The sequence below is a fragment of the Macaca fascicularis genome, chromosome 1 (assembly GCF_037993035.2).
Source record: "Macaca fascicularis isolate 582-1 chromosome 1, T2T-MFA8v1.1".
In the NCBI taxonomy this organism is placed as follows: Eukaryota; Metazoa; Chordata; class Mammalia; order Primates; family Cercopithecidae; genus Macaca; species Macaca fascicularis.
Genome location: NC_088375.1, coordinates 40760324 through 40787724, shown reverse-complemented (window position 1 = coordinate 40787724; position 27401 = coordinate 40760324). Strand labels below are relative to the sequence as shown.

The following is a 27401-nucleotide window of genomic DNA, read 5'->3' as shown; positions in this document are numbered from 1 at the left end:
CCAAAAAAACCAAAAAAAAAACAAAAAAAAATATTAGCCAGGCATGGTAGCATGTGCCTGAAGTCCTAGCTGCTTGAGAGGCTGAGGCAGGAGAATTGCTTGAGCCCAGGAGTTTGAGGCTCCAGTGAGACATAACTGCACTACTGCACTCCAGCCTGGGCAACAGAGTAAGACCCTGTCTCTCTCAAAACAAACAAACAAACAAAAAACCACCAGAGGATTTGAGTAGACATCTCTCCAGAGATGACATAAAAATTGCTAACAGGTGCATAAAAAGATGTTCAACATCACTAATCACCAGGGAAATACAAATTAAAGGCACTATGAGATTCTACATCACACCTATTAGAATAGCTATTATCAAAAAGACAAGAGACAACAAATGTTGATGAGGGTGTGGAGAAAGGGAACCCTTGTAAACTGTTGGTGGGAATGTAGATTGGTACAACTATTATAGAAAACAGTATAGAGGTTCCTAAAGAGATTAAAAATGGAACTGCCATATGACCCAGCAATCCTTCTTCTGGGTATACACCCAAAGGAAATGAAATCACCACCTTGTAAAGATACCTGCATTTCCAAGTTTATTGTGGCATTATTCACAGTAGCCAAGATATGGAAACAACCTAGATGTCCATCAATGGATGAATAGATAAAGAAAATGTGTTCACACACACACACACACACACACGGAAGTGGAATATTATTCGACTTAAAAAAGAAGATCCTACCACTTGCCACAACTTGGCTAGACCTGGAAGACATTCTGCCAAGTGATATCAGCCAGACACAGAAAGAAAAATATTGCATGATTTCACTTATATGTGGAATCTTAAATATAGAGGTAGAGAATAAAACAATGATTACCAAGGTCAAGTGTGGAGGGCAGAAAGTGGAGAGATATAGGTCAAAGGATACAAAGTAGCAAATATGTAGGAATATATGTGGAATCTTAAACATACAGATAGAGAATAAAACATGATTATCAGGGTCAAGTGTGGAGGGCAGAAAGTGGGGAGATATTGATCAAAGGATACAAGGTAGCAAATATGTAAGACAAACAAGTTGAAAGATCTAATGTGTGACATGAGGATGACAGCTAATATAGTGTATTATATTTAGGATTTTTGCTAAATTAGTAGATTATAGCTATTCTCGCCACAAGAACAAATATGTATCTGAGTGAGATGATGGATATATTAATATTGTTCCACTACTGTAACTATTAAACTATATTATATAAATAATATAATATTAACACTGTTATGTAAATAATATAATATAATATTAACACTATTATATAAATAATATAGTATAATATAAAAATTATAAAATATATATAATAAATATGTAATATAACATAGATAGTATATACTATATTATATGATGATAATACATGTCTATCTTACAACATCAGATTGTATGACTTAAATATACACAATACAATTTATTTGAGAAAAAAGAATAGTGAATACATTAGATGCCCGCTGTGTGTCTGGTGCTCTTCTAAGTGCTTTGCATAATGACTCATTTAATCCTTTGAATAACTAAATGAGAGGGGCCCAGATATTACCCTCATTTTAGAGGAAAAAAGCTGAAGAACACAAGGGCTTAAATAACTTTCCCAAGGCCTCTCGCCTAGGAAGTGGCAGAACCACAATGAATGATGTCACCAAGGTAGGGAAGGAGTTGTGGAGGCAAGAGGGCTTTTCCTAATACAGAACCATTTACTCAACCTGAGAAAAGGCTAGAAATGGGGTGTTGGGGAGACATGGGGCATGTCAGTCCTCCTGGCTTGCTTTGGGTGTGGACGTCCATCTGATTGTCATCTCTTCTTGTACAGGCTGGCCCTGCAGCATGGGGATGGCCATGTTGTGGATTACCTGTCCCAGCCGGTCATCGACTACATCCTTAAAAGCCAGCTGTACATCAATGCCTCCGGCTAGCAGCTACACAGCGCTCAGCTCCACTGTCCCCTCGTCCTCCAGCAACACAATGGCCCCTCCATCTTTGTCAGCCCCCTGTTTCTCTCCTGCCTCTCTGTTTTTCAATCTCCTCGTCTTGACTGTTTTCCCTATTTGCTGACTTAACCCCCCATAGTGTGGGGGACCTGCAGAGAACCATGGCATTCCCTATTCCACAGTCATCTTTGGACAGACTTTCCTCTAGTCTCCGGGTTGGGGGTGGGTGAGGGAATGGGGTGGGAGTCGGGGGAAGTGCAGTCCTTGGAGATGTACTGGTGTCCGTCTCCCAGCACGCTCTAGAGAGGCGGCTCTGGTGCCCATCCTCCCAGCATGCTCTGGGGAGGCGGCTCTGGTGCCCCTCCTCCCAGCATGCTCTAGAGAGGTGGCTCTGGTGCCTCTCCTCCCAGCATGTTCTGGGGAGGCAGCTCTGGCTCTCGCCTTCCCAGCATGCCCTTTACTACAAAGGGCTGTTTTTCTTTTCTTTCTTTTGTTTATTTATTTTTCTTTGTTCACTCCCTGTAGAACTTGGATGAAATCAGTGTCCATGGTTCTTTATGTTTGTAGTCTTGATGTGCTCCTGTGGTATTACTTCCCCTCTGATAGGACACTGTAGCCAGCCTCAGCACTCAGTGAGTGCATCAGGGCCACACCCAGTAGAGAAGGCCAAGCAACCTCCACTTCTCCAGCACCACGCACACACACACACACACGCGTGCGCACTTGCGTATGCACACACACACACACATATAGCAGTAGCAGCAGCAGCAGCAACCTTTGATCAGGAGTGAGATTTTCAGCTTCTGAAACCTGGGACGCAAGTCTGGGGATAGTCGGTTTTCTCAGAATAATTTGAATCTGTTTTCTTAGTTTCAAATGATCATTTCCCTGTTGCTCTGAGCTTATGATCACACAGAGCCAGTCCATCCTCATTTCCTGGTGGCATCTGTTCATTTACTTATGTGGGCTGTAGCTGATGGCACAGTGCAGGTTCCCTACCAGCCAGGGATTTCCAAGGGACCTTTGGAGGCCATGCTTAGACACATTCCTGCATCTGAGAAGAATCACATAAGCAGGACTAGATCCAGATCAGGCAGTCGTGTCTTTAAAAAAGCAAAACTATACAAAACAACACTAGGAGTCCACTCAGTCCTGGAGGTCTTTGCTAATTGGAATTATGTATTGTCTGTTGGGCCGGGAAATGTCTCTTTCATATTGTAAGTCCAGGATGAACTAGGAGAAAGCAATTTGTTGCCCTGATAATAACTGATTATTTTCACCCTCTCTAGCTGAGGTAACTCAGACAGTGCCTGAGGTCAGTTCCTTCTTGAGAGGCAGTGCCTTGGCCTTGTTTCTGTGGTTGGTTCTAGCCCCTGCAGAGCCCGGAAGCAGCAGGAACTGTCTGAGAAAATCTCCCTAACAGGGGAGGGGGTTCCCAGAAGGGAGATCTGGGAGGGCTCAGGAGCCACTAAGTTGTTTCACTCCTTTTTTCTCTAATTTTCTACTTTCCTCTCTGCTCATGCAGACAGTTTTGCCAGCTTTCCTTCTGGTTACTAGGGTCTCATGCATGTCCTGCTTGGAGAGCCATAAGGAAACTGCTCTCTTATGCTTTTTGTCTCTCATCCAGTCTCTGGCTCTTGGGATTCTGGTCTTTGAGAAATAGTCCCTGAGTATTAGGATACTTCTATCAAAATCTAGTACCAATTATGGCCAGGAGGGGCCATGTGGGACCTGAAAGCAAAGACAATGTTCTTTACCACACATTTCACATCTGCAACATCCTTCAGTTGTGGGAAAAGGAACAGAAGAACATGGTAGAGCAGCATCCAGAGAGTCTGTTATTCTTCTTGGATTTTTTAAAATAATCTTAAGAGGAAGGAAGGAAAATCCTATTTTTGAGTATCAGTGTTTGACTAGGGATCATGAAGTAATAAACTGAAAAACACTTTAGAGTTCAGTTGATCCAACACTTTCCTTTAAAAGGTGAGGGAGCAGAGGCCCATGGGATTAAATGGCTGGTCCAGGTCAGCCAGCAGGTGTAAAGCCTGACAAGAAGACATTGTTTCCCTGACCCCTAGGCCGTCACACCACACCCTCCATTTCCTCATGTTGCTGACCAGGTACCCATGTGATTTCTACACTTCCCAAGCCTTACCCTGGCATATTTCTTTTAAATTATGTCAGTCCCAGGTGCTCCCCACACAGAGGATGGTAACACCAGTCCCAGGGTAGGGTGTGATAGTAAGGAAGGCCACTGTTAGGTTTCCTTTAGAAAGAGATCTCAACAACTTGGAAGAAATCCCAGAAACGGACTCCATGAATCCAAGAAAGAATTGCTTTGGGGAAGGTGAAGGGAGACGCAGAGAGTGCTCAGGATGATGCTACTGCTGGAGAGCGAAATCTGGAACAGCCTTTGTCCAGGCAGGACAGTCATAAGCCAGGAAATGAAACAAAGGAAAACAGGTGCCTGAATTTCCTGGGAAACATGGCTTGTTTAAGGACTTGGAGTTATGGGTAGACTTTATGGGACCCACATGAGCAGACCTGAGGAAGACTCGATTTCTTTTTCTTTGGTCCTCTCTGTTACTCTGCTGTGGTCAAGCCCCATTTGGTCTACAGCCCACGAGAAGGAATGAAGCTGGCTCTGCACTCTCTGCATACAGGCAGAAGGCATGTGGGAGTGGGGAGGGAAAGTGAGATGAATGAAGACAAAGAACAGGTGCCATAGAAGTAGATTTCTAGGAATGAAGTGGGGCAGATCTTATCTTTGTGGATTACAGGTGCTGTACTAAAAACAGGTTTCCTATTTAATATAAAAAGAAAGTGAATCTTCTTTTGGATAGAATCGTCCATTCCCATCACCACCCCGCCCCCCCTCCCCAACACACACACACACACACACACACACACACACACACACACACACACACATGCCCCCTTTCATTTGCTAGGGAAAGGTCACAGCACAACTGAATCCAGGACAGGACATTGTGACCGTGACCCACAGCCAATACCAGAAAGATGATTCAGAATCTGAAGTGGTGCCCCAGGTGCCAAAAGGATAACCTCTGGGCCCCGACTTTGCCTCTGGGGTCCTGCTCCTTCCTGCAAGGCCAATCCAAGACTAGCATGGCTCAGAGGTTGTGAGAAAGGCATGGACTGGAACAATCATGTCCAGAGGGGTCTGGAGCTTTGTTTCCTGCCCACCAGCAAAAAAATATCCCTCCCATTTTTCTGAAAGTGGCTGATGTAAGAACAGGCAGAAGGAATTTTTGTCAATAACTCTGTCCTTAAGGAATGGTCCTCCCGGAGAGCTGTGCTGCTAGTGGGTACCTCAGTCACACATCCCCAACCCCAGGTAGCCTCTAGAGCCTTCTTGCTTTCATTTTCCTTGAATGTACATAGGAACAAGGGGGAAAAGTCTCTTACTGAAGTGCCTGAAACCCAAAGCTAGAGCTTCTAGAGACACCGTTCTTCCTGTCTTAGCTTGGCCAGCCTTTCAACAATGTTCTCTAGTTTCAAGCTCCAGCTTCTCAGAAAGAATTAAAGAACTTGCTGTTCAAATTAAATAGAAAGTGAGACTCAATAATTGAACTACAGCAAAAGGCAGAGAATTATAGGGAGAAACAACTTTTACTTAACAACCCAATTCTACTCTCCCCAAACTGATACACACACACACACACACACACACACACACACATACACACACACTCTTTTAGAGGACTAAGAGAGAGAAGCATGTCATTACATTTTACTCATCCAAACAGTAATGCAAAAATAAAACGGAAGAATATGAAAAGCTCAGGATCTCTCCTAAGGCTACCTACTGCAGAAGGGCCAACAGGTGAGATGGGAAGAATGGAAACAGGGACCGATTTTGTAGCTCATACAATTAGGACACCTTAAGAATAGCATTGTAGTAATGGCGATGAATATGCTCTGCCAGATTCATCCAGTCTGCACCATCTTATAGCTGCCCAGCACACTCGACTGTTCATGTGGTCTCTTTGTAGTGTGAGTTTGGAGTGTCCTATTAGCCTGTTCTGGTTAGGAATGAGTAACGGCTCTTTCCCTCGACCTTAGTCTAGTCCCAGGGCTGAGGATTCAGCTGGATCCACATGGTCTTGAGGGTTGGCATGGGGAGGGGGAAGCTTTTTTTGAATCACTTTTTGATCACATAATCTGCCATTTTAAGAGTAAGATTTGCTTTATGGAATCAATTCATTAATAAAAAATGATATTCAAGTTGCAATACCATTTCACAGTGAAATATTTTGAGTACGATTTTGTTGCTAGAATAGTCATGGGCAAGAGTTTTATGCAAAATGTTTCAATTATGTTAATAAATAAGACAATGCTACAAGAGTCTTGTGTCTTGCTCAAGAACCTTCTCTGTGAGTTGCAGCATTAATCACTTTTTCTTCATAATCTTACTTGACAGGAGACAACAGTTGTAAAAATGTATGTAGAACAAGCAGTTTCCTGCCTGGTTCAGCTGATGCCACATGTGTAATATAAAAGTATGTACAGCCACATCCAAGGATGATAAAGGGAAGAATAATTAGCAAATTTGTAAATTGTGTCTCCATTTTCTTAGTTTTAAAACATTAAATCTTAGATCTTGATAATCTGCATAGTCCAGTGTTGGTTAACTTTGGCTCCTCAATGAAATTAGTACTTTATGAAATAAAATTATATTTGTGAAAACGAAAAATTTGAACAACTTTTTAGCCTGAAAGATCTTAACTAAAACAGAACTTGTTAAACTCGTAATTTGCTTTGGCAATGTAAACAAGCAAAAATGAATAATTTGTTAACTGTTCAATCCTGCTGTGATTATCAGTTCTTATTTCACCTTCAGTCCTGTATTGGGTTAGGTGTGAATGGTGATTGCCATTAGCTAATTATCAGATATGATTCAGAAGGTGAAACAGTAATTCCCTGTTAGGCTAGTTCACTGAAGGGTTAGCCATTTGTTTATCAGATTAATTTTTTAAACGAATCATTTGGTTTTTGGGGTTCTTAGTATTTTTTTCTTTTATCTTTTATTTTTGGCTTAAAATTGAGATGTGGCAGCTTTGTATGCATCTGTGTGGGTTTCGTGGCACATCGTAATGATGCTTGATATGTTTGTAAATTGATCACTTGTGTTTACATTTGCTATTTTGTTCACAAAGCTAAACACTGCCTTTTTTTTTCCTTGTCCTGAGAGAACATAATGATGAAAGCTCATTTATTTGCTTTGAGTTTTGTTTTTGTTTTGTTTTGTTTTGTTTTGAAACACAGTTTCGCTTTTGTCGCCCATGCTGGAGTGCAATGGCGCAATCTCAGTTCACTGCAACATCAGCCTCCTGGGTTCAAGTGAGTCTCCTGCCTCAGTCTCTAGAGTGACTGGGATTACAGGTGCCTGCCACCACACCAAGCTAATTTTTGTATTTTTAGTGGAGACAGAATTTTGCCGTGTTGGCCAGGCTGGTCTCAAACTCCTGACCTCAGGTGATCCACCTGCCTTGGTCTCCCAAAGTGCTGGGATTACGGCCATGAGCCACCGCTTTCAGCCAAGAGCTCATTTAAAGTGAAATATAAACACTGGTTTAATTTGCTAACTTATAAAATATATATACTAAATATGAATTAACATATGTGCACATACACATTTCTTCCCTTATGACCTATATGTAAGCTTTAGATCTTCGGATTTCCTAGAAAGTTCCATGTAGCCAATAGTATGAAGAAAGGAGAGAAAAATTCTAACCTATGTTCTCCAGGTGGAAAATTGAACCACAGCAAGAATCCATAACCTTCCCATTGCCATGCAAAACATTAAAAGAAGACACAATAAACATATTCCTGCCGGGCGCGGTGGCTCAAGCCTGTAATCCCAGCACTTTGGGAGGCCGAGACGGGCGGATCACGAGGTCGGGAGATCGAGACCATCCTGGTTAACACGGTGAAACCCCGTCTCTACTAAAAAATACAAAAAACTAGCCGGGCGAGGTGGCGGGCGCCTGTAGTCCCAGCTACTTGGGAGGCTGAGGCAGGAGAATGGCGTGAACCCGGGAGGCGGAGCTTGCAGTGAGCTGAGATCCGGCCACTGCACTCCAGCCTGGGTGACAGAGCGAGACTCCGTTTCAAAAAAAAAAAAAAACATATTCCTGGTCCTTGAGACTTGTTCAAAACACTGAATATTACTAAGCATTTTCTTGTCCTTTTCTCCAGCTTCCCAAGAGGCTGAGAGAAGTACTGGAGAGTACTGAAAAGAAACCACATCCTCGGAGAAGACCAGAAATACATCTGCTAAGAAGTTATAGTCTATGGGCAGTTTCACGTCCACCCCTCTCTCCAAAGAGAGGTCCCTAAGAGTTAAAGTAGATGACGTGTGTAATAGCTTACCAACAGCATAATTAACCAGAAACTCTCAGAGGAGAAGTTCAAGAAAGCTTTCACTATGAACTACTAATAATGATGAAAAATCAGAAGGAAAGCTTCCTTATCTTGGCAGGGTCAGGTTAAGGACTGACAACATGAGTCTAGGTGCTGGGGAAGCCACATCCCCTTCTCTCTTCTTACGGATAACTTTTCAGGTCCTTAGAAATGAGAGAATTATTTGTACACCAAGGGAAGTCCCATAAGTCATTTTTCTATTCCCCATCTCTACTCAGGTATCATTTCCCATTTGTCAGGGAAGACAGTCAGACAGCTTTACAAATTTTTTTTTTTTTTTTTTTTTTTTTTTTTTTGAGACGGAGTCTCGCTCTGTCACCCAGGCTTGAGTGCAATGGCACGATCTCGGCTCACTGCAAGCTTTGCCTCCCAGGTTCACACCATTCTCCTGACTCAGCCTCCCAAGTAGCTGGGACTACAAGTGCCCGCCACCACGTCCGGCTAATTTTTTGTATTTTTGGTAGAGACGGGATTTCACTGTGTTAGCCAGGATGGTCTCAATCTCTTGATGTCGTGATCTGCCCGCCTCGGCCTCCAAAAGTGCTGGCATTACAGGCGTGAGCCACCGCGCCCAGCCTCTTATGACTTTTAAAACAATCTATTCCATTGAGGAATCCTTATATGATTACACATATCATGGTTATTAACTAATGGGATCCCTCACCAAGTTTCCCACAACACATACTGTCTAATCTTACACTTGGAAGAGACAGCCAATCACCGACAATGCATTTTCTCCTTTCATAATGTAGAATTGTCACTGAGAAGTGGCTTCCAACAAAGGACTACATCTTCCAGACCCCTTTGCGGGGTAGATGTGATTGTTTTCATGGGTTTTGGACCATGGCATGTGAGGCCCTCCTAAGCTTGGCCTTCCTGTGTCTCCTTACTCCATGTTCTTTTCCCTTTCCATCAGCTGGTGACAACCTGCTGGAATGGCCATAACCCTCCATCCCCCAGGCAACCTCAGAAGTCACATGTTGTAAATGGCAGGGCCTCTGAAATGACTGTGGAGTCTGGGCACTGGTTGTTTATTATAGCAAGAGATCTGTAGAATGTGTAATTGGGTATGCCAAGACAGGATTACAAATTCATTTTCACAGAAGGTAAAGCAAAGTGACCAGACCTATCAGAATTTGGGGGTCAATGGACACAAGCAGGATTCTTTCCTCAGTCGCTTATGTAGATGGCCAATTCATAACCTTAATTTAGTACACTTTAACTTCTTAAAAAGCATGACATATGCACCACAACCTGCATTTTATAGCTGATGAAAAAGATAAGAATATTAACTATACCACCCCCCTCCACCCAGCTTGAGTTGTTCTAGAAATAAAGCTTTATGCTTAGGAGACAGCATCAGTTAAACCTCATAAAAATCTCATTGACAGCATCATCAATCCCTTATGGTTGGAAAGAGCAAAGTAAGATGCTCAGAAGTGGGAACTGAAGATGCTAACTCTAGGACCTATTGCCATGTCTGTGGCATTTTCATTTCCATTGCTTTGGTACCGTGATAGGCTTAGAGTTTAGTAAATCAGAAACTGACCCCAGGCATCTAGCAATTGTTCTTTATTGAAAAACACTTTCAGGAAAATCCAAGGAAATACAGAAGCAAGGCAGCACCATAGTCTTCCCAGCCGAGATGGAAATGCCTCTGGTTTCTCCAGCAATTCCCACTGGAGTTATCATGACTCAAGAGTCTGTTGCAATCAGTTGTAGAAAGGCGCAGAGTGACAGTTGGAATGCAAAGAAATGTGCACAACCCAGAGCTCTCTCAGCTTTGCCAAAACTCAAGTGCCCCCATGGGAGGGTCTTGCAACATATGTTCTGTTGAGCAAAGAGGTTGCAAACCAAGCAGTTATTGCAATAAACACCACTTGTGACAAACAAGGTTTGTAAGTTTCAATTTATTTTTTAAAAATGCTTGTCTTCCTCACTAGACAATCAACTCTATGAGGGCAGAGACTATGTCAACACTGTACCACCAGCTCCTGGCACACAGTAGGTACTCAATAAATATAAGTTGGAAGGATGGATGGAGGTAATGGATGGAAGGATGGATGGAAGGATGAATGGAGGGATGGATGTGACCCAGTCGAAGTGTGATTAGGAACATTCTCTTGTTATGGGTGGAGGAAAGAGAGGGGAGATTGAGAAAATAAGATAAAATACATTGATGCTTATCATTTTTGGTGTTTGAAAAGTAGGATTGAATTATGACTAAGACATCTAGAGAATTTTACCTCTTTCAATGCCCAAGCCACACTTTTCTATCACTCTTAAACTGAAAACATAAATGCCTTTCTAACATTTGCTTTGCTGGTAGGAAACACTTTAATAATCTCTAAGTTGCCACGGCATTATTAAAAGAAAGGATGTCATGCCCGGGTCCAGAACTTAAAGGTGGCAGGCACCAGCAAGCACGATTGCTCCAAATGGGCCTGCCTTACAGGTCCTCACTCCAACACTGCTCACTTCCTCCAGCTTGAAAGTGGAGAACATGTTCACATGCTGGGTGGTAAGTAGGAGGAACTCTGATCAGCAAGAAGCTTGCAGTGGACAATATGAGGCATTAGTATTTTACTGGCCACAGTGTGACTGGGTTGCACTCTGTTCTGACATTAGGAAGAATTTTATGCCTGGGCAAAGTCAAAGTTTTTTCCTTTAGTCACATTACTCAAAGAATAAGTTGACTGTAACCCAACAGCACTTGTCCAAATTCCAGGACTCCATTTATGACTATTCTGAGGCAAGCATCTGCCTGTGCAGTTTGTCCTTCCATCCAGTCTATTCTTTGGGGTCCAGATCCTTGGTCAATCTCACACCCAGTGCTATCTGCCTCATTGCCCAGCATCAGGAAGCAAAGAGTATGGTGCAATAAGACAACAACCTGGCCACGGGATCAGGAATGGGGTCAGGTCAGTTGACGAGCATACTCATTAAACATGTTCAAATGTTCCCATCCCACCCACCCATATGACATGGTCCTGAGCCCTGAGATCTGTATCCCAAGAACCTCAGTTGAGAAATCTTTATGGCAGCTTCACTGTTGCTCAAGAACCGGGGTATTGTAGCAGCCTGGGGGCAGGTTGTCCCTAATGTTCTCTAAGTTCTTCACATCAGCCAGAATCCCATCTATGCTTGTCTCCAGCAAATGGAGGTGGCCCCTCTGCCGACGTGCCCTCTCTTCCAGCTCTGACATCATGGGCCGCAGTTGGCTGTTGATCTGGTTCTTGGCTCGGGAAAGCTTCTGCTCCAATAAGATCAGCCCCTCTTCATCTACACTGACAGGCTGGTCTATTTCAAGGAATGAGACATGAGTTAACATAGAAAACCTGTAGTTAGATTTCCTTGAACATGAGTGCCTTTCTATACCCATAACTAATTCCCGTTTCCACTTGCCTATAGCAAATAGTATACCATGAATTTTAAAGCTTATTTTAAATTAGAAATCATCTAGAAAGAGTTCTGAGAAGGCTAGCCTAGCTACTGGACTATGAACAACCCTATTCGAGACTCTGAGCTATCTAGTTCAGCAACATGATGTCTGGAGTTTTCCTTTCGTGTTAGGGTCAGTAGTTAATGCTCTGGGAAAAAAAAAAGAGGACTGAAGGTCATAGGGGACTGAGCACTATCCAAGCCCTTTGCCTAACATAGGTCACTGCTAGGATTAGAATCAACTCCAAATTATGCTTTCCAAACCACTCTTAAGAAATATCTTGCTGTTTTCTATTAGAAGACCTTTAGAAACTGGCTGAGCTTCAGGGTTAAAGAGGCCAAGGTATGCTTTGCCATTTGGGGAATGGATTCCAGCTGCTAGAAATTGATGTCAGACATCATTCTGGCCTGAAACAGCAGTCATCTGATTAGATGTTATTTTATTTCCAATTTAAAATAAAATCACATTCGTTCAGGTATGTGTTACCCATAGACCATTTAAAACTAACGTCAGTATGAAGGGCACCTGGCCAGACCCATTTAGTTCAAATAGGTTTGAGTGGCCCTTGGTCAATTCGAACTCAAGGTCAAGTTGCCTCACGTATCTGAGCTGAAGTGATAGTATTTGACTGCATGAGTTTATTATACCTAGAACAATCAATCTCTTATTGCTCCAGGACTTAAGAGAGCACACAGAGTAGAAACAACACTGTAACAAAAATGTTGATCCAAATGGATCTTTCACTTGGGGCTAGAGAGAATTTAGGAATTTAGGATTTTCTGACATGCAGAGGAAGTTAAGTAAGCTTGGGAACAAGATAACCTTGTCTATGGGAAGGTGGCACGAGTTACTAGAAAAGAACACAAGCATTGGAGGCAAAAATATCTCAGTTTGGATCCTGCCTCTACAATTTACTATGTGACCTGTGGGGCATTATTAACCTCTGAGCCTCAGTTCAGTCCTTCATGAAATAAAATAATAAAAATGATAAAACCCACCATAGAGGACTTTTACAAGACAAATGATATTACACCATGAAAACATCTGGCATGGTACCTGACACATAGTAAATGTTTAATAGCTTCCATCTACCCTGCTGTCCCTACTCTCTTGTATTCTCTTTACAGGTCTCATTAGTTTCATTGCCTTTTTTTTTTAAGAACACTAAACAACCCTGCTAAAGTTTCAATTGGGGAGGTTTTTGGTTTTTTTTTTTTTTTTTCTTCTCAATCCTTTGAGGGCATTTTACTGTTGTAGGCTCATTGGATCACAAAGCAGACCCAAGACTCTAACAACACAGATGATATTGGTCTCTAAGGGTGATGATGACACCCTACAGAAAAATCCAGTTTTAAACGTGTTCTACTGAACTGGAATAGCAGAGCCAAACCTTTTCCTAAATGTTACTGGAATCTGTGACGAATCCCTAGTTCCACATCTGCTGCAGTCCAAGCTTGATAAAACAGTCCAAGTAAGGGTTTGATATCAGCTCTATCTAAATCCAGAAATTTAACCAAAATAAGTTTTCTTCTGGGAGTGATTCTGTAAGGAAATATGATTTTCTTCCACACCATGCCATCAGATCTTCCTAAAATTATCTCACAGGCCTACTCTCACCACATTTCTTCTGGGTTATTTACCCGAGCAGCTCAAATTCCTCCCACTGGTTACATCAAGGTATAACTTTGGTTTGGGAAGGAACAAATGTAAAATTGGCAAGCGAGTCTTTTTTTTTTTTTTTTTTTTCCTTTTTTTTTTTTTGAGACAGTCTTGCTCTGTCCCCTAGGCTGGAGTGCAGTGGTACAATCTTGGCTCACTGCAACCTCTGCCTCCCGGGTTCAAGTGATTCTCCTGCCTCAGCCTCCCGAGTAGCTGGGATTACAGGCACCCATGACCACATCTGGCTAATTTTTGTACTTTTAGTAGAGACAGGGTTTCACCATGTTGGCCAGGATGGTCTTGAACTCCTCACCTCAGGTGATCCACCCGCTTCAGTCTCCCAAAGTGCTAGGATTACAGGTGTGAGCCACCACACCCAGCCGGCAAGTGATTCTTGACTTCACAGACTGGCAGAATCTTCCTTCACATCTTCCCAGCCACCATTCTACTGCCTTAGAGCAGGCTCCTGTCATTTCTCTCCTCAATTATTTCAACAATATCTTAAGTGGTCTCAACCTGCCTTCTCTCTAACCCCCCTTCAAGCTTTTCTCCACTTGGCTGCCCTAGGGATCTTATACAGTGGTGATGTTATTCCTCTGCTTAAAACTGTCCACTGGCTTCTCAGGGTCCAGGCCAGACTCCTAAGCAGGATTCCCAAGCTGTCTCGTGTTCTGTGAAGTTGCTTGTATACACCCAGTTCTTTGGCCCACAGACCTTTACCCACAAGTGCAATAGGTGTTCAGTGACCCATCTCAGCAATGGTAAAACAGGGTCCAATAAATGTAAGGGAACCTGCCCAAAGTATCTGGGCCTGGAAACAAAGCACATTTACTGATATTCTTAAGGAAAGCTGAGATTTCCCTTCACTGGGGCTAGGTATAGCAAGTGTTCTGGAGCAAAGCCCTGGAGAATGTGGGTACTTCACATACCCATCAGATACAGGAGGCCATCCAATGTGTTGAGTGTGTCTTGGATTGTAACCCCAGTGTTCTTGGCTCTGGTGTCAACCCTCTGGGCTTCTGTAATCACCTGTGGACAAATAAGCACAAACCAGCCTTGAAAAGGTATTTTCCATGTTGGCAAGTTGAAAGGGATCTCCTGTTGAAAGCAACAGGAACTCACCATCTGTACTGCATCCATATTCGTGTCAAACTCCAGCTCCTTCCTTTCCAGCTCTCCTTCCACTTCCCTCATCTCACTCTTAAGAGAGGCCAGTCCCTTTTCCATGGCCAAGGCTCCATCTGCTGTCACATTGGCTTCCAAGTTCAGACTCCCAATCTCCTGGGAGAAGAAAAGGAGCCAGGGACGGAAGGAGAGATAGAGGTGAGGTACAAAAGCATCCCAAAGACAACCGTAGAAAAAATACAGCTGCAGCCAGGCCCTGATGGAGTAAGTTAGATGAATAATGAGAGAATCAGACTTAGGGACACACCCTTTGCCAAGCTTTGCCTCAAACAAGCTAATTTGGGGGTATGTTTTTAGGGACTAGGAAGGTCAGTGGCAAGACACTGCTTCCCTCTCAACTCAACGCTCACCAAATGTTGAACAAGAGATAGGAACCATTTGGGAAAACCCAGAGGACCAAAAACACATCATTCTCTGTCATGCCTCTTTGCTGTCATAGTCTTTTAATCTGGGGCTGCCATGGACCACAACAGGGCTCTGAGCCTCAGAGGTTAAAATAAGCTCAATGCTCTCTTTCCCTCCACACCACCCTTGTGTTTGGTGCTACTGGTACCAACACACATGTTGATTTCTCTTTTACCTGTTCAATCTCACTGGAGATCTTCAGGGCCTCCCTGGCCCCATTCTTTGCCCTCTGTGCGTCAGCAGCAGCACTCCCCAGGGCTCTTTCTGCTTGCTGGGTCTTGTCACTGGCATCTGAAACCTTCTGGCTGATGTAGGAGAGTCTCTTCATGGCTTCTTCAGCTTCTGCTTTTCTGTTGTCCACCTGCAGGTCAAACTCTGAAATGAAGAAAAGAAAAAACTGCCATGAAGATGAAAGCAAACTTACAAATGAGTGAAAGGGGCTGATGTTGTAAAGAAAAATTCCTGAAAGAGTGTTATTACTGACTGGGGGTGAGGGTGTGGGAAGTTGCAGCTGGAATTAACTTTCTTATCTAAGAGAAAGCATCTTAAAAGATGCATTGGAGGGGTTATAATTATTGTGTTGCTTAGAGAAACCGAAAATCAGCCCAAGTTCCACAGCACTGCAAGAGTATAGAAACTGCAGAGTGGATCAGAAGCAGGTAGAATCTTTGAAGCCCAAAGCATCAAGCCAGAGCTTTAAGCCCTAAGCTCCAATGATAAGAATTGGGTTTGGGTTTGAATGGATAGAGAAGTACTTTCCATGAAAAAAATTTCAAAATTTTAGGAGTGTTTCTCTTTTGTGCTTTACTGAAGAAGCCTGACATTTTAATGAAATCTGCAAGGCACAAATCCAAATCTCCTGGGATCTAGATGCAGTGACAAAGGTTGCTCTGTTATCACCACAAAGAAACATATCAGTTCTATACTGGAACCAACCAGACTACAGAGGAAAAGGAAAAATGTCTGTACAGTAGTAGTATGTTGCATCTGTGAGGGACTTTAGAGATCACATAGTTTAACCTTGTCTCTAAAGAGGAAGATATTAGGTTCTGGAAAGGTTACGTGACTTGCCTATGGTCACACAGCTAGTCTGGCCTGGTCAGGTGGCCCAGCAGAAATCAGAACTCAAGGCTTCTGACATCTAGCTCTATTATTACTACTACATTAAATATTAATGTATTAATATTTTATTTAGAAAGATATTTACTAAGGATCCCAATATACCTGCCACTTTGAGAGATATACGAGAATTCAAAGGAAATCAGTCATGGCTATACCCTTAAAATACTCAAGTGACCTGAACCATGAAGTACTAACCTCTGAGGTTTTTAAGGATGCTCTCAACTTCATAAAAAGTGGCATTGCCCATACTTAGTGCTTCTTGTGCTCTGCTTTTAGCAAGATTGGCACGGGAAAGCAGCTGATCTGATTTCTATAAAAAGGCAGACAGAACAAGATTAGAGGAAGTACATTCCTGCTGGCAAAATCACTCTGACACATTTCATGACAGCAGATTGTTGTGATTCACTGCAGAGTCTAGGGGTGCTGTAGCAAACCCCTCTACAATCTGGGACAAAGCAAACTTTATAAGTCCACGACACATTCCATATAGAGAATGGTCAAACTCTAGTCCACCATCAGGGACAGGAACGGTTTTATAAATCATAGTTTTAACTCTAAATATTTCCTGAAGTCAAGTAGTAGACTGAGCTAGACCAAAATTAGACCCAAGAGGCCTAGGTCCTATTCCTAGGTTTGAGGGCTGACTCACTGGGTGGAGCTGAGCTAATCACACCAAGATCTCTGCAACTGTTACTTCTTCCATAAGCAGTGCCTTCATTGTTGATTTTTCCAGAAACAAGGTCTTGCTCTGTCACCCAGGCTGGAGTACAGTGATGTAATCGTGGCTCACTCGAATTCCTGAGCTCAAGCGATCCTCTCACCTCAGCCTCTCAAGTAGCTGGGACTATAGGCATGTGTCATCATGCCCAGCTATTTTTTTATTTTTTATTTTTTGTAGAGATAGGGGCCTCACTATGCTGCCTACGCTGGTCTCAAACTCCTGAGTTCAAGTGATCCTCCCGGCTTGGCCTCTAAAAGTGCTGGGATTATAGGGATGAACCACCGTGCCTGGTCAGAGAGCTTTTGATTATTCTTCTTGCCATATGTATTCATATGGTAGGCATTCAATACATGTTTATTGAGTTAATGAATTAACAAAGTAATACTTCTCTCCCATTCTTTCCATTCTGTAAGAGCTGCTGTGTTTCTTCTTTCCAGTCTCCCAGATTCTTTTGTGCACGTTTGAACTCATCCATATGCCTGGTCACCAGGCTTGAGAGTGAATCAGCTTTTTGTTTGATCCTCTTTGCTTCTTCCACCTGTGAGCCCAAAGAAACCAAGGAGTCTGACTTCTGCTTACCAGTTACCACACCAGCTTTGTTAGGACCTGACACCATTGTTTGAAAATAGCAACTGCCTTAAGAAGCCAAGAAAATAGTCACTAGCCATCCAGGCCCCAAACCTAACAGAAATGAGTCAGTATGCCCCATGAAAGCAAGGCAGCAGGTCCCCTCAATGTCAAACAGGCTTTGTGTCTGTTCTTTTTTATTTTTTAAATTTTTACATATTAGTTTATATATTCATGGGAGCATATATCCATGGGAATTGTGAATTTTTTTTTCTGTAGGTAGTAAACAAAATTTTCTTAATCGAGTAAGTGTGGAATTGTTAAGGGAACTGATGGCAGAAACAATGCAAAACTTTTGAGAACAAGTCATCTCCGAGTGGCTATACATAGAGATATACTATAGGTTGGACTCAAGTGTAAACAAAAAACTTTATAAAAATTTCCCACAGATTTCAACAGTCCCCACAACTAAGGAAGATACATAAAACTTTTATCCAGTAATAGGTTTAGTATGGGTCAAAGCCTTTCCTGAGACTAGGATTGGGGTTTAAGAACAAGGAAATGGATAATTAAGAGGGCTAAATACTCTTCCCACTCTAAAACAGAAATGGTCAACATGGAGAAAAAACTGAATGGTTGAACAATATTATGGCACCCCCAGAGAAGAAAGTATTTATGGCCCTCCTGTATGTCAAGCACACAGGCCAGATGCCCTCACCTGAAAGGTCTGATCATTGACTCCCTGAAGCTGAGACACTGAATCCAGGAGGCGGAGACTGTGCTGATAAGACCTATCTGCTTCAGTTTCCGCTTGAGTGGCCTCCCTTGTCAACTGCTGGGCCAGGGACTTGGTTTTCTCCAATCTGGTATTGGGGGTGGGGTGGGAAGGGCGCAGTAACAAAAAGAGGACTTTGAGAATTCTTTTTTTTTTTTTTTTGAGACAGGGTTTCACTCTGTTGTCCAGGCTGGAGTGCAGTGGCATGATCACAGCTCACTGCAGCCTCATCCTCCCACGCTCAAGCAATCCTCCCAATTCAGCCTCCTAAGTAGCTGAGACTACAAGAGTGAACCACCACACCCAGCCCCCCTCTTTTTCTTAATAAAAGCAAAATTTCACCCTGTTGTCTTGAAAGTATGTAGTTGGAATAACCAGAAGAACCAAATAAAATTATTTATCAGATACGTGTCCCTCTCTACTAAACATAAGCCTTTTAATTTATATAGGTTGGGTCAGAAAAATTCAATCCCAAGTTCCCCACTTCTTGATAACAGAAATATATTTCTGTATTTTTATATCTCCCCATGCCATCAGATGGATTTACTCACCCCTTCATACACCAGAGTAACCATACCTCCAAGTATTGTAATCACAATCAAAACATAAATTTTATTTAGACTAACCAACCTTTTTTTCTTCCAGTCTTAAAAATATCTACTTTTCCCCAAAGTAAAACTCCCATGTATTCGGCCCTCTTATTCTCACTAATAATATGTTTTTACAGCTAGTACGGTGCCCCTCAAGTACAGTTAGCATTTTGCCCTGGGAGTATCTAAGGTATATGAGCCACGGGAGGACCCCTAGGAACATACTTTTCCACAACCCCCTGCACCACAGCACCGTCAAGGCTACCGCTTCCGCTTCCGCCTCCTTCACGCAGGGCCTTGTGCACCAGTGAGAGGGCTTGTTTGGAATAGTCCTCAGTTTCTTTTGTCAGTTGCTCCATGTTACTGGCCGACTCAACGTGGCTGAAAGGATTAAAAACAAAAGAATAAGAGTTTTCACGCAAAGGGCTTCCTTTAGGTCGTTCAGTTAAACGAAGGGCAAAGAGTATGGGAGCTGGTTTGATTTAGAAAAACCCTACAGAACTGACCCAAATTACATGGAATTAGAGGCGCTATCAAGAAGCAGAAGGTGTTTTGGAGAATTCGCCTCATGTCATAGACCTTGTAGTGATCTTTTCCGTTTATGGCATAATCACTGGAGGCCCGGAGCGGAGTGGAGGGTGGAGATGGGTGGGAGCAGTCTCAGGTGATAAAACACTGCATCTGTAAGTTGTTTGCTGCAGGAAGAAACCTCTAGGTCTTGTTTCACCCAGGATCCAACCCCTACTCACTTTCGCTTCAGCTCTAAACTGGACCCACCACTAGGGGGACAAAGCATGTCTATAAAATTTCCCTGGATACTTTTGGTTCCTCCTGGTTCTAAAAAGTGCTTTTTTGAAAAAAACCCAGAGAAACAAAACCAAAAATCAATGAACTCAGGAGGCAGCTCATGTTACAAATACACAAATCAGCCCTCTTCCGCTGACTGAATTCCACTTGGGATTAACAGAGTCTGCCACCCTGCTGAGCACTCCCCTACCAGCAAACCTCTTAAACACCATAGGATTTCTAGTCAGAGTCAAGGATGAAGGGAGATGCATGTTATCATTGGGGCCCTGCAGAGCCGGTTTTCAGGAGGAAGTTCCCCCTCTGCAGTCTTGGCCCCCACAGGCTAACAAACAACTCGTTGCTACTTGTTCCCAGGCTTGGTGTGGGAGTCCCTGAAAGCTGCAGAGCTTTCTCTTCCAAGGGCTGATTCATTTCACGTGGCCCGAGGAATCACATCTGACATACACCACAGCCATACTGTGAGTCATAGGGAAATGTGGGAAAGAAACACCCTCACCCCCAACTCCTGCCAAATGACCCTGCCCAGTGGCCACTTACATGCAGTAAAAGCCAAGTGGTTAAAAATTGGTTTCAAGGTAGGGAATGGCTGCAAAGGAGCCTGGAGAGAATAAATATCATGCTTGGGTCCCTGATACCCTACTGTCTTATTCAAGTCTGACCTGGCAGAGACGGCTTGAAGCAGAGGTGCCCTCTAATGCTGCTCACCTTTCTGCTAATCTCGTGGCCTCCTGAGCCAGACTTTTAAAGCCATTTGGCCCCACGTAGTGGTCTGAGGCAGGAATGTTCTGTGGGAAAAGGAGAATCGGTTAAGGCGAATCAGTTAAGGATTTGCACTTGGCCATGGAACTTAAGCAGGTGCAGCATCTGTCCTGTCAGAACCACTTGTCATTAGTCACACAGGGTTCCACACGCTGACACTTACACCATGCCTCTATTCACCATTATCATTCTATTTTTAAAAAGTGTGTATAGGCTGGGTGTGGTGGCTCATACCTGTAATCCCAGCACTTTGGGAGACCGGGGCGGGTGAATCACCTGAGGTCAGGAGTTCAAGATCAGCCTGACCAACATGGTGAAACCCCATTCCTACCAAAAATGCAATAATTAGCCAGACATGGTGGCAGACGCCTGTGATCCCAGCTACTCGGGAGGCTGAGGCAGAAGAATCGCCTGAACCTGGGAGGTGAAGGTTGCAGTGAGCCAAGATCGCACCATTGTACTCCAGGCTGGGCAACGAGAGCAAAACTCCATCTCCAAAAAAAAAAAAAAAGTATGTATAGACAAGAACAAAGAAATCCAAGTTCAAAAAAGTCTGTATATAGATATAGATGCATTAAAATATATATACATAAAAAAACCCCAAAACAACAACAAACAAAACAAAAATTCTTTTCTTGCTGGGAGCCAAAAAAATTAAAAATAAAAATATATACATGTACATATTTTTTTTTTTTTTTTTTTTTTTGAGACGGAGTCCCGCTCTGTCGCCCAGGCTGGAGTGCAGTGGCATGATCTCGGCTCACTGCAAGCTCCGCCTCCCGGGTTTACGCCATTCTCCTGCCTCAGCCTCCCGAGTAGCTGGGACTACAGGCGCCCGCCACCTCGCCCGGCTAGTTTTTTGTACTTTTTAGTAGAGACGGGGTTTCACCGTGTTAGCCAGGATGGTCTCAATCTCCTGACCTCGTGATCCGCCCGTCTCGGCCTCCCAAAGTGCTGGGATTACAGGCTTGAGCCACCGCGCCCGGCCACATGTACATATTTTTATATGAATTTAAAGTCCAGTAGAATATATTCCAAGTTTTAACAGTAGTTATTTGATAGTAATGGGATCATAGAGAATTTTTATTTATTTTCTACAGCAAACATTTTCGTAATAAAGGAAACAATCAATACACATTATTTTCAATGTGACTTCCTTATTATAGTATCTGATTATCATTCCACTTCCTCTATTCATCTCCCACCCATCATTTACATTACTGTCACCATAGCCTTCTTCATTCAGAAATAGAAGAGTGCTCAATCAAATCTCTCCCTCCTACCACATTACAAACTACATTAAGAAAATCATATTGGCAGCATTTTTTTCCCATTTTCAAAACCATGTCTTTATTGGGCTCCCTCCCTCCCTCCCTCCCTCCCTCCCTCCCTCCCTCCCTCCCTCCCTCCCTTCCTCCCTTCCTTCCTTCCTTCCTTCCTTCCTTCCTTCCTTCCTTCCTTCCTCCCTCCCTCCCTCCCTCCCTCCCTCCCTCCCTCCCTCCCTCCCTCCCTCCCTCCCTCCCTCCCTTCCTTCCTTCCTCCCTCCCTCCCTCCCTCCCTCCCTTCCTCCCTTCCTCCCTCCCTCCCTCCCTCCCTCCCTCCCTCCCTTCCTTCCTTCCTTCCTTCCTTCCTTCCTTCCTTCCTCCCTTCCTTCCTTCCTTCCTTCCTTCCTTCCTTCCTTCCTTCCTTCCTTCCTTCCTTCCTTCCTCTCTTCCTTTGTCCTTCTTTTCTGTCCCTTCCTTCCTCCTTTCTTCCTTCTTTCCTTCCTTCCTTTTCATTCATTCATTCATTCATTCATCCATTCATTCATGCACCAGACATTTACCACAGCTATACACTGTACTGTAGGCTGAGAAAGTAAATATGAACTAAAGTAAATCCTGCCCTCTGGGAGTTAACAAGCTAGGAGATAGGCAGAAGGGAGGTGAGGCAGGGCCAAGATGAGGATGTAGTTAGAAATAAATGAACTAGGGAGAAGAACATAACGCAGTAAAATAGGAAACTGCAGAAGGCCAAAGACATAAATAGATGTGACTGTTGCAAGGAAAAGAAGTCCAACCACCTGTCAGGTAGATCAGAAGCAGAAAGTGAGCCACTGAGAAACAAAATGAGTCAGTGAGATCTAGAAGTAGATCTCCCAACACAGCAGTAATTCTCAATACCCTAGCCCAGCAAAACCTACAGTGTTTCCCAAGGAAGCTTCGCTTTCTGCCAGGCTCAGCTGCATCTGAGTGATGAGCCTGTGAGTATCCCGAACTTGGTTCTGGTACTGACTTCCCAGGGCCCGAACTCTTTCCACAGTCATCTTGAGGTCATCCAGGCGGCTCCGGTAGCTGTTCTCTTGGCTTCTCACCTTGGCCAACTGGAGACCAAGGGATCTGCTAGCACCTGAAAGCAAAGAAGGAAAGGGAGCATGAGCACTTTCTGGGTCAGCATAGAGTTAGCAAACATAACAGAGGGTTGACTGGCTTATGGCCAAATGACAAAAACACAATAGAGAAATGCATGCAACCATTCTTTTATCTCCATCATTCAAGTTGCAGGGGGAATGTCACAGACAGTCCTTCCACTTCTGCAAGGGCTGGTTGGAGATATTTGCTGAACTGATAACCATAGAAGATTTTATGACCTAACGTAGCCATTCCTTCTAGGACTATGAATTCTCTTCTGTCTGAAGGGAATTTGGCCTTCATCACCTTCTGAAATCTGGGCATCTCTCAGAATGTCCCGAAGGGCCTGCTCAGCCTGCTGCATCCTGCCTTCCAGCTCTGTATCAAGTACTGCTCCATCACCACCCTGAGCCTTTGAAATCAGGGCCTCCATTCTCTGAAGCTGCTGCATAAACTGATCCATCTGAAACCACAAAAGAAAGATCAGAACAGAGGGTGGAGACCATGTACCCAAGGGATTGTCCAATACCAGGTACCCTGGGGATAATACTAAAAGTCCAGAAACGCTTAGCATGTCATAGTGGTTAAAATTTTAGACCCTGGAGCCTAGAGTCCTTGAGTTTGAATCCTGGCCTCACTACTCACTAGCTGTATGACCTTGGGCAAGTCACTTTCTTTATCTATAAAATTAGGATAATGAAAATAAGAATAGTATCTCCTAAAGTTATTACTTGGACTACCTGGGTTAACATCTGTAAAGCTCAAGCTTTACTATGCAGTTAGTATTTGTAAAGTGAAAGCAGTTGCAAGCTAGAGACAAGAGAACAGTGCCTGACGCAAAGGAAATGCGTAAAAGGCTTGTTAAATAGATCAGTTTAAAAAACAAGTTGAGTTTGTTCTACATTTGGAGTTCTGTTTGGACCTTTGTCTTCCCCAATCCTCACTCCAGGAAGAAAAATAGTTAATAATTAACAAGAACATCAAGTTCATTCTTCTCTGGAATTCAAATGAGAAATTTCTGGAGGCCATTATTGTTTGGGAAGCCTTGATACTTTCTGGACTCCTGGTATCTTTTATGTTTATGTTTTTCTTCATTTGTTTTACAAAGACATCTGTTGAAAAAAAAATCAAGCTGGAAAGTGACATATTATAGTGGGAAGAGCCCTGAACTCAGTTAGGGGACATGGTCGGGATTCCGAGTTCCACCTAGCCATATCACTTTGAAAAATTTCAAGTATTTTGAGACTTTATTTGACCAATGAAAACTGAGGTCAGAATACTTTTCCATTCAACTCAACTAAGTTATCATTAGTGCCAAATGAAACAGTATCTGCAAAAGAGGTTTTGAAAATGGTATATATAAGAACATAAACCTGAAGTATTATCACTATACAGAATTTTTTTAATACAGCAATTTTTAAAGAAAGAAATAGTAATCACACTCCCATCCTCAGGAGACTAGGAGGGTCCTAGATCTGTGACAGAACCACCCAGTGGACACTTAAGGATTTGATTCTGTGGGGTTAGGGGTGGTAAAGAGAAGAACGCATACCTGAATCTTCACTTGATTATAGCAAGCTGGACAGCTGAATGCTCCGTGCTCACAGTTGGGGCCACCGAATCCTGGCTTACAAACACAGGTGCCATCACTTCGACATTCTACAGGCTCTGAGCCCATGGGGTTGCAGTTGCAAGCTAGAGACAAAAGACAGACAAATGGAGCATTCACATCAAACTAGTCTAGAAACTGGAGGTAGAGCAAAGATACAAGGAAGGAGATCAAGCCTCCAACAGCAGAGAATCCTTCTACGCCTCCATGCACCTTCTTAATACAGATAGGTCTTAGGAATCACGCGGCAGGTTTGCCTGGTGTGTGTGCCTGCGGGGAGATTATAGCCTTTCTGGCAGTGCTCATTTTCCTCCCCCTGTTAAACTAAAAGCCTGTTAGATATTCTGCAGGCACTCTGGCTTTGCTTTCAAGGTGAATAACATTTCTTCTGGGCCCATTACATGCCAGATGTAGACATCCCCCTCTATTTTGCAGATGAGGAATGTGAGCTCAGGGAAGTTGAGTAATTTGCCTGACGTTACATGGCAAGTAAATGGCAAGTGACAATGAGAGCTCAGGAAGGGCCAGTGTTCTTTCCTCTGTTCTGCGGCCTCTGGTGTAGGAAATACAGTTAAGAAAGTAATACCTTTATTCATCCAATCAAATTGATTAAGCCAGGTTCTGTTATAGGAGTTAAGGATATGATAGTGGGTGAGACACTTTGATGATTACAGTGATTCTCTGGGTGACAGTGATTCTCTGGGTTGTTCTATCTTCAGTGCGCACAAAACCCTGATTACATATCTACGTGTGTTGTCATTATTTGCATACATATTTGTATATCTTCCTTATTATCATACAAACTCTTTGAGAGTTGGGATGACTTATTCACCATTATAGCCTCAGTATCTAGGTCCACACTGGGTACATGGTATGTGCTTGATAAAGGATAGTTGAGTGAAGAAATGTGTGGTATAAAGCCAGTGAAATTTCTGTTAGTAACCTAGAATTACAGCTACAATTAAAGACAGAATATAGTTAGAATATATAACTAGAATTATAGTGTGTATAGTGAGCTTTCTTTTATCCACCACTTTGAGTTAAATATTAATCATACATATGAGGAAACTGAGGCTCAGAGGGAGTAATTGGCATAATTAGCACAATATAATAGGTATGTTACAAAACTGGACTTGAACTCAGTCCTGCTGGTGTCACATGGGCTTTTCCTCTCATGAGGTGCTTTCTAGCACATCACAGCCAACCCAGAGATTGGGGTCTGGGCTGGTCTGGTCCAGAATTCCCCAAGGGATTTGTACCACTAAGTAGAAGCCTCAGGTTGCAGAGGTCCTCAAGCACTTCAAAGTGGAGACTCTTGTGTGAGTGGGAGGCTGTGAGCTCCATGCAAACCTCCGGGTCTTCATGAGGAACCAAGAGTCTTCTAACCTGGTTGTCCAGAGTGGCTCTGGACTTTTTTTTGTTGTTGTTGTTGTTTGAGACAGACTCTTGTGCTGTTGCCCAGGCTGGAGTACAGTGGCATGATCTCGGCTCACTACAACCTCTGCCTCCCGGGTTCAAGAGATTCTTGTGCCTCAGCCTCCTGAGTAGCTGGGATTCCAGGCACCCACCACCACATCCAGCTAATATTTGTATTTTTAGTAGAGATGGGGTTTCACCATGTTAGCCAGGCTGCTCTTGAACTCGCAACCTCAGGTGATCCACTCGCCTCGGCCTCCCAAAGTGCTGGGACTACAGGCTTGAGCCACTATGCCTGGCCCCATTCTGGACTTTATAAACAAAGTTAGGGTGAACAAAATTCTGAGTTCTGGGCACCAAGGTCAGCCTGGGACTGAGGGGTGAGTCTGTGGGGCAGGCCAGCTCCTCTAGAACTGAACTTGCCTCTAGAATATAAGATGTACAAAGATTTGAAAGCAGAGCTGGGCAAGAGGACCAGTCTGCACATTCATGCTTTGATGTGCAGCAGGCCTCAGGAATGCTCCATTACAGCTGCTACTTTGAAGCTGTCTTGTTAGGAGAACTTTCGACTCTTACCTTTCTATACATCAATTATGCTGACTTCTGAGAGAGTCTCTTAAACTACTTTACAGCCCACTCCCCTTCCCACTTGAGTTTGCTCAGGCTTACTCTCGAGTCACTTATTACTCTCCTACAACAGGTTTGGTGGCCACTTCCCTGCCTCGCTGCTTGGGATTGGGCATAGGATATGGCCCCGTGTTATCTCCCCTTCTGCGTAGGAATGTAAACCTGACCCTTTTCACTTCTCCCACCTAGCTTTAACCTAGCTCTGTCTTCCAGACCTGGCTACAGGGGAAACCTGTCTTAAGGCCTTTGACAGATGAAGAAAGGCCCAAGGTGCTCACGGGTCAATTTGGTCAGAGAACCAAAGTAACATCGCAATATGAACTGCCATTGCCCCTGCTTAGATGGCAAGCAAGCGCATATGTACACAGACACACACAGACACAGCCTGCCTGGGGTGGAGTCCTACCTCGACACTTTTCTGCTGGATTGGGAGCCAACGGGTCCCCGAAGTAGCCTGCTTTGCACTGGTCACAGTAGATGCCGGCTGTGTTGTGGATACACTTCAGACACCTGCCTGTCAGCCGGTCACAGTTCCCAGAGGCACTGGGGTCCACATTGTTGTTGCATTGACAGGGCTGACAAGGCCTCACTGGGCCATGTTCACCAAAGGGGTCCCCAAAGTAGCCATCAGCACAGAGCTCACAGCGGGCACCTGGAAAGGAACAAATGACCAAGCCTAGGTCGACATCCATCGGGAGGAAGACCAGATGCAGAGACCTAAAGTTGCAAGTCACCCTCTAGAAGAACCAGAGAAATGTGCTTCTCCAGGGACCCCCGAACAAAGCCCTCAGGAGCAGGTGTCAAGGCAGGGCTGGCCCTCTCACTCCATGCCCACCGCAGGTTGCAGAACACAGCAGCGCCACTAGGAGGCTTAACTAGCTGGCTGGGAAAAAGCAGGCAGCTCCGCAGAAGTAGTAAG

The 27401-nt window shown here is 43.7% G+C and overlaps 2 protein-coding genes across 3 annotated transcripts in view; one reads left to right on the top strand and one right to left on the bottom strand.

The window, feature by feature from the left end:
* NMNAT2 (nicotinamide nucleotide adenylyltransferase 2) overlaps positions 1–6327 on the top strand; it is a 174707-nt gene extending 168380 nt beyond the window's left edge. For both annotated transcript variants that reach the window (XM_005540192.5, XM_074029970.1), the window contains exon 11: positions 1844–6327. In XM_005540192.5, the coding sequence (XP_005540249.1) occupies positions 1844–1946 (103 nt within the window). In that variant the 3' untranslated portion in view covers positions 1947–6327. The remainder of the gene's footprint in view (positions 1–1843) is intronic.
* A 3642-nt stretch (positions 6328–9969) lies between these two features.
* The window catches only part of LAMC2 (laminin subunit gamma 2), a 59573-nt gene continuing 42141 nt past the window's right edge, over positions 9970–27401 (bottom strand). The window contains exons 11-23 of the mRNA XM_005540191.5: positions 26889–27134; positions 24383–24525; positions 23137–23293; positions 22623–22828; positions 20387–20466; positions 19100–19255; positions 18228–18372; positions 17328–17480; positions 16417–16531; positions 15275–15474; positions 14632–14790; positions 14439–14538; positions 9970–11708 (exon numbers count right to left, since the gene is read on the bottom strand). Of these exons, the coding sequence (XP_005540248.3) occupies positions 11455–11708; positions 14439–14538; positions 14632–14790; positions 15275–15474; positions 16417–16531; positions 17328–17480; positions 18228–18372; positions 19100–19255; positions 20387–20466; positions 22623–22828; positions 23137–23293; positions 24383–24525; positions 26889–27134 (2114 nt within the window). The 3' untranslated portion in view covers positions 9970–11454. The remainder of the gene's footprint in view (positions 11709–14438; positions 14539–14631; positions 14791–15274; positions 15475–16416; positions 16532–17327; positions 17481–18227; positions 18373–19099; positions 19256–20386; positions 20467–22622; positions 22829–23136; positions 23294–24382; positions 24526–26888; positions 27135–27401) is intronic.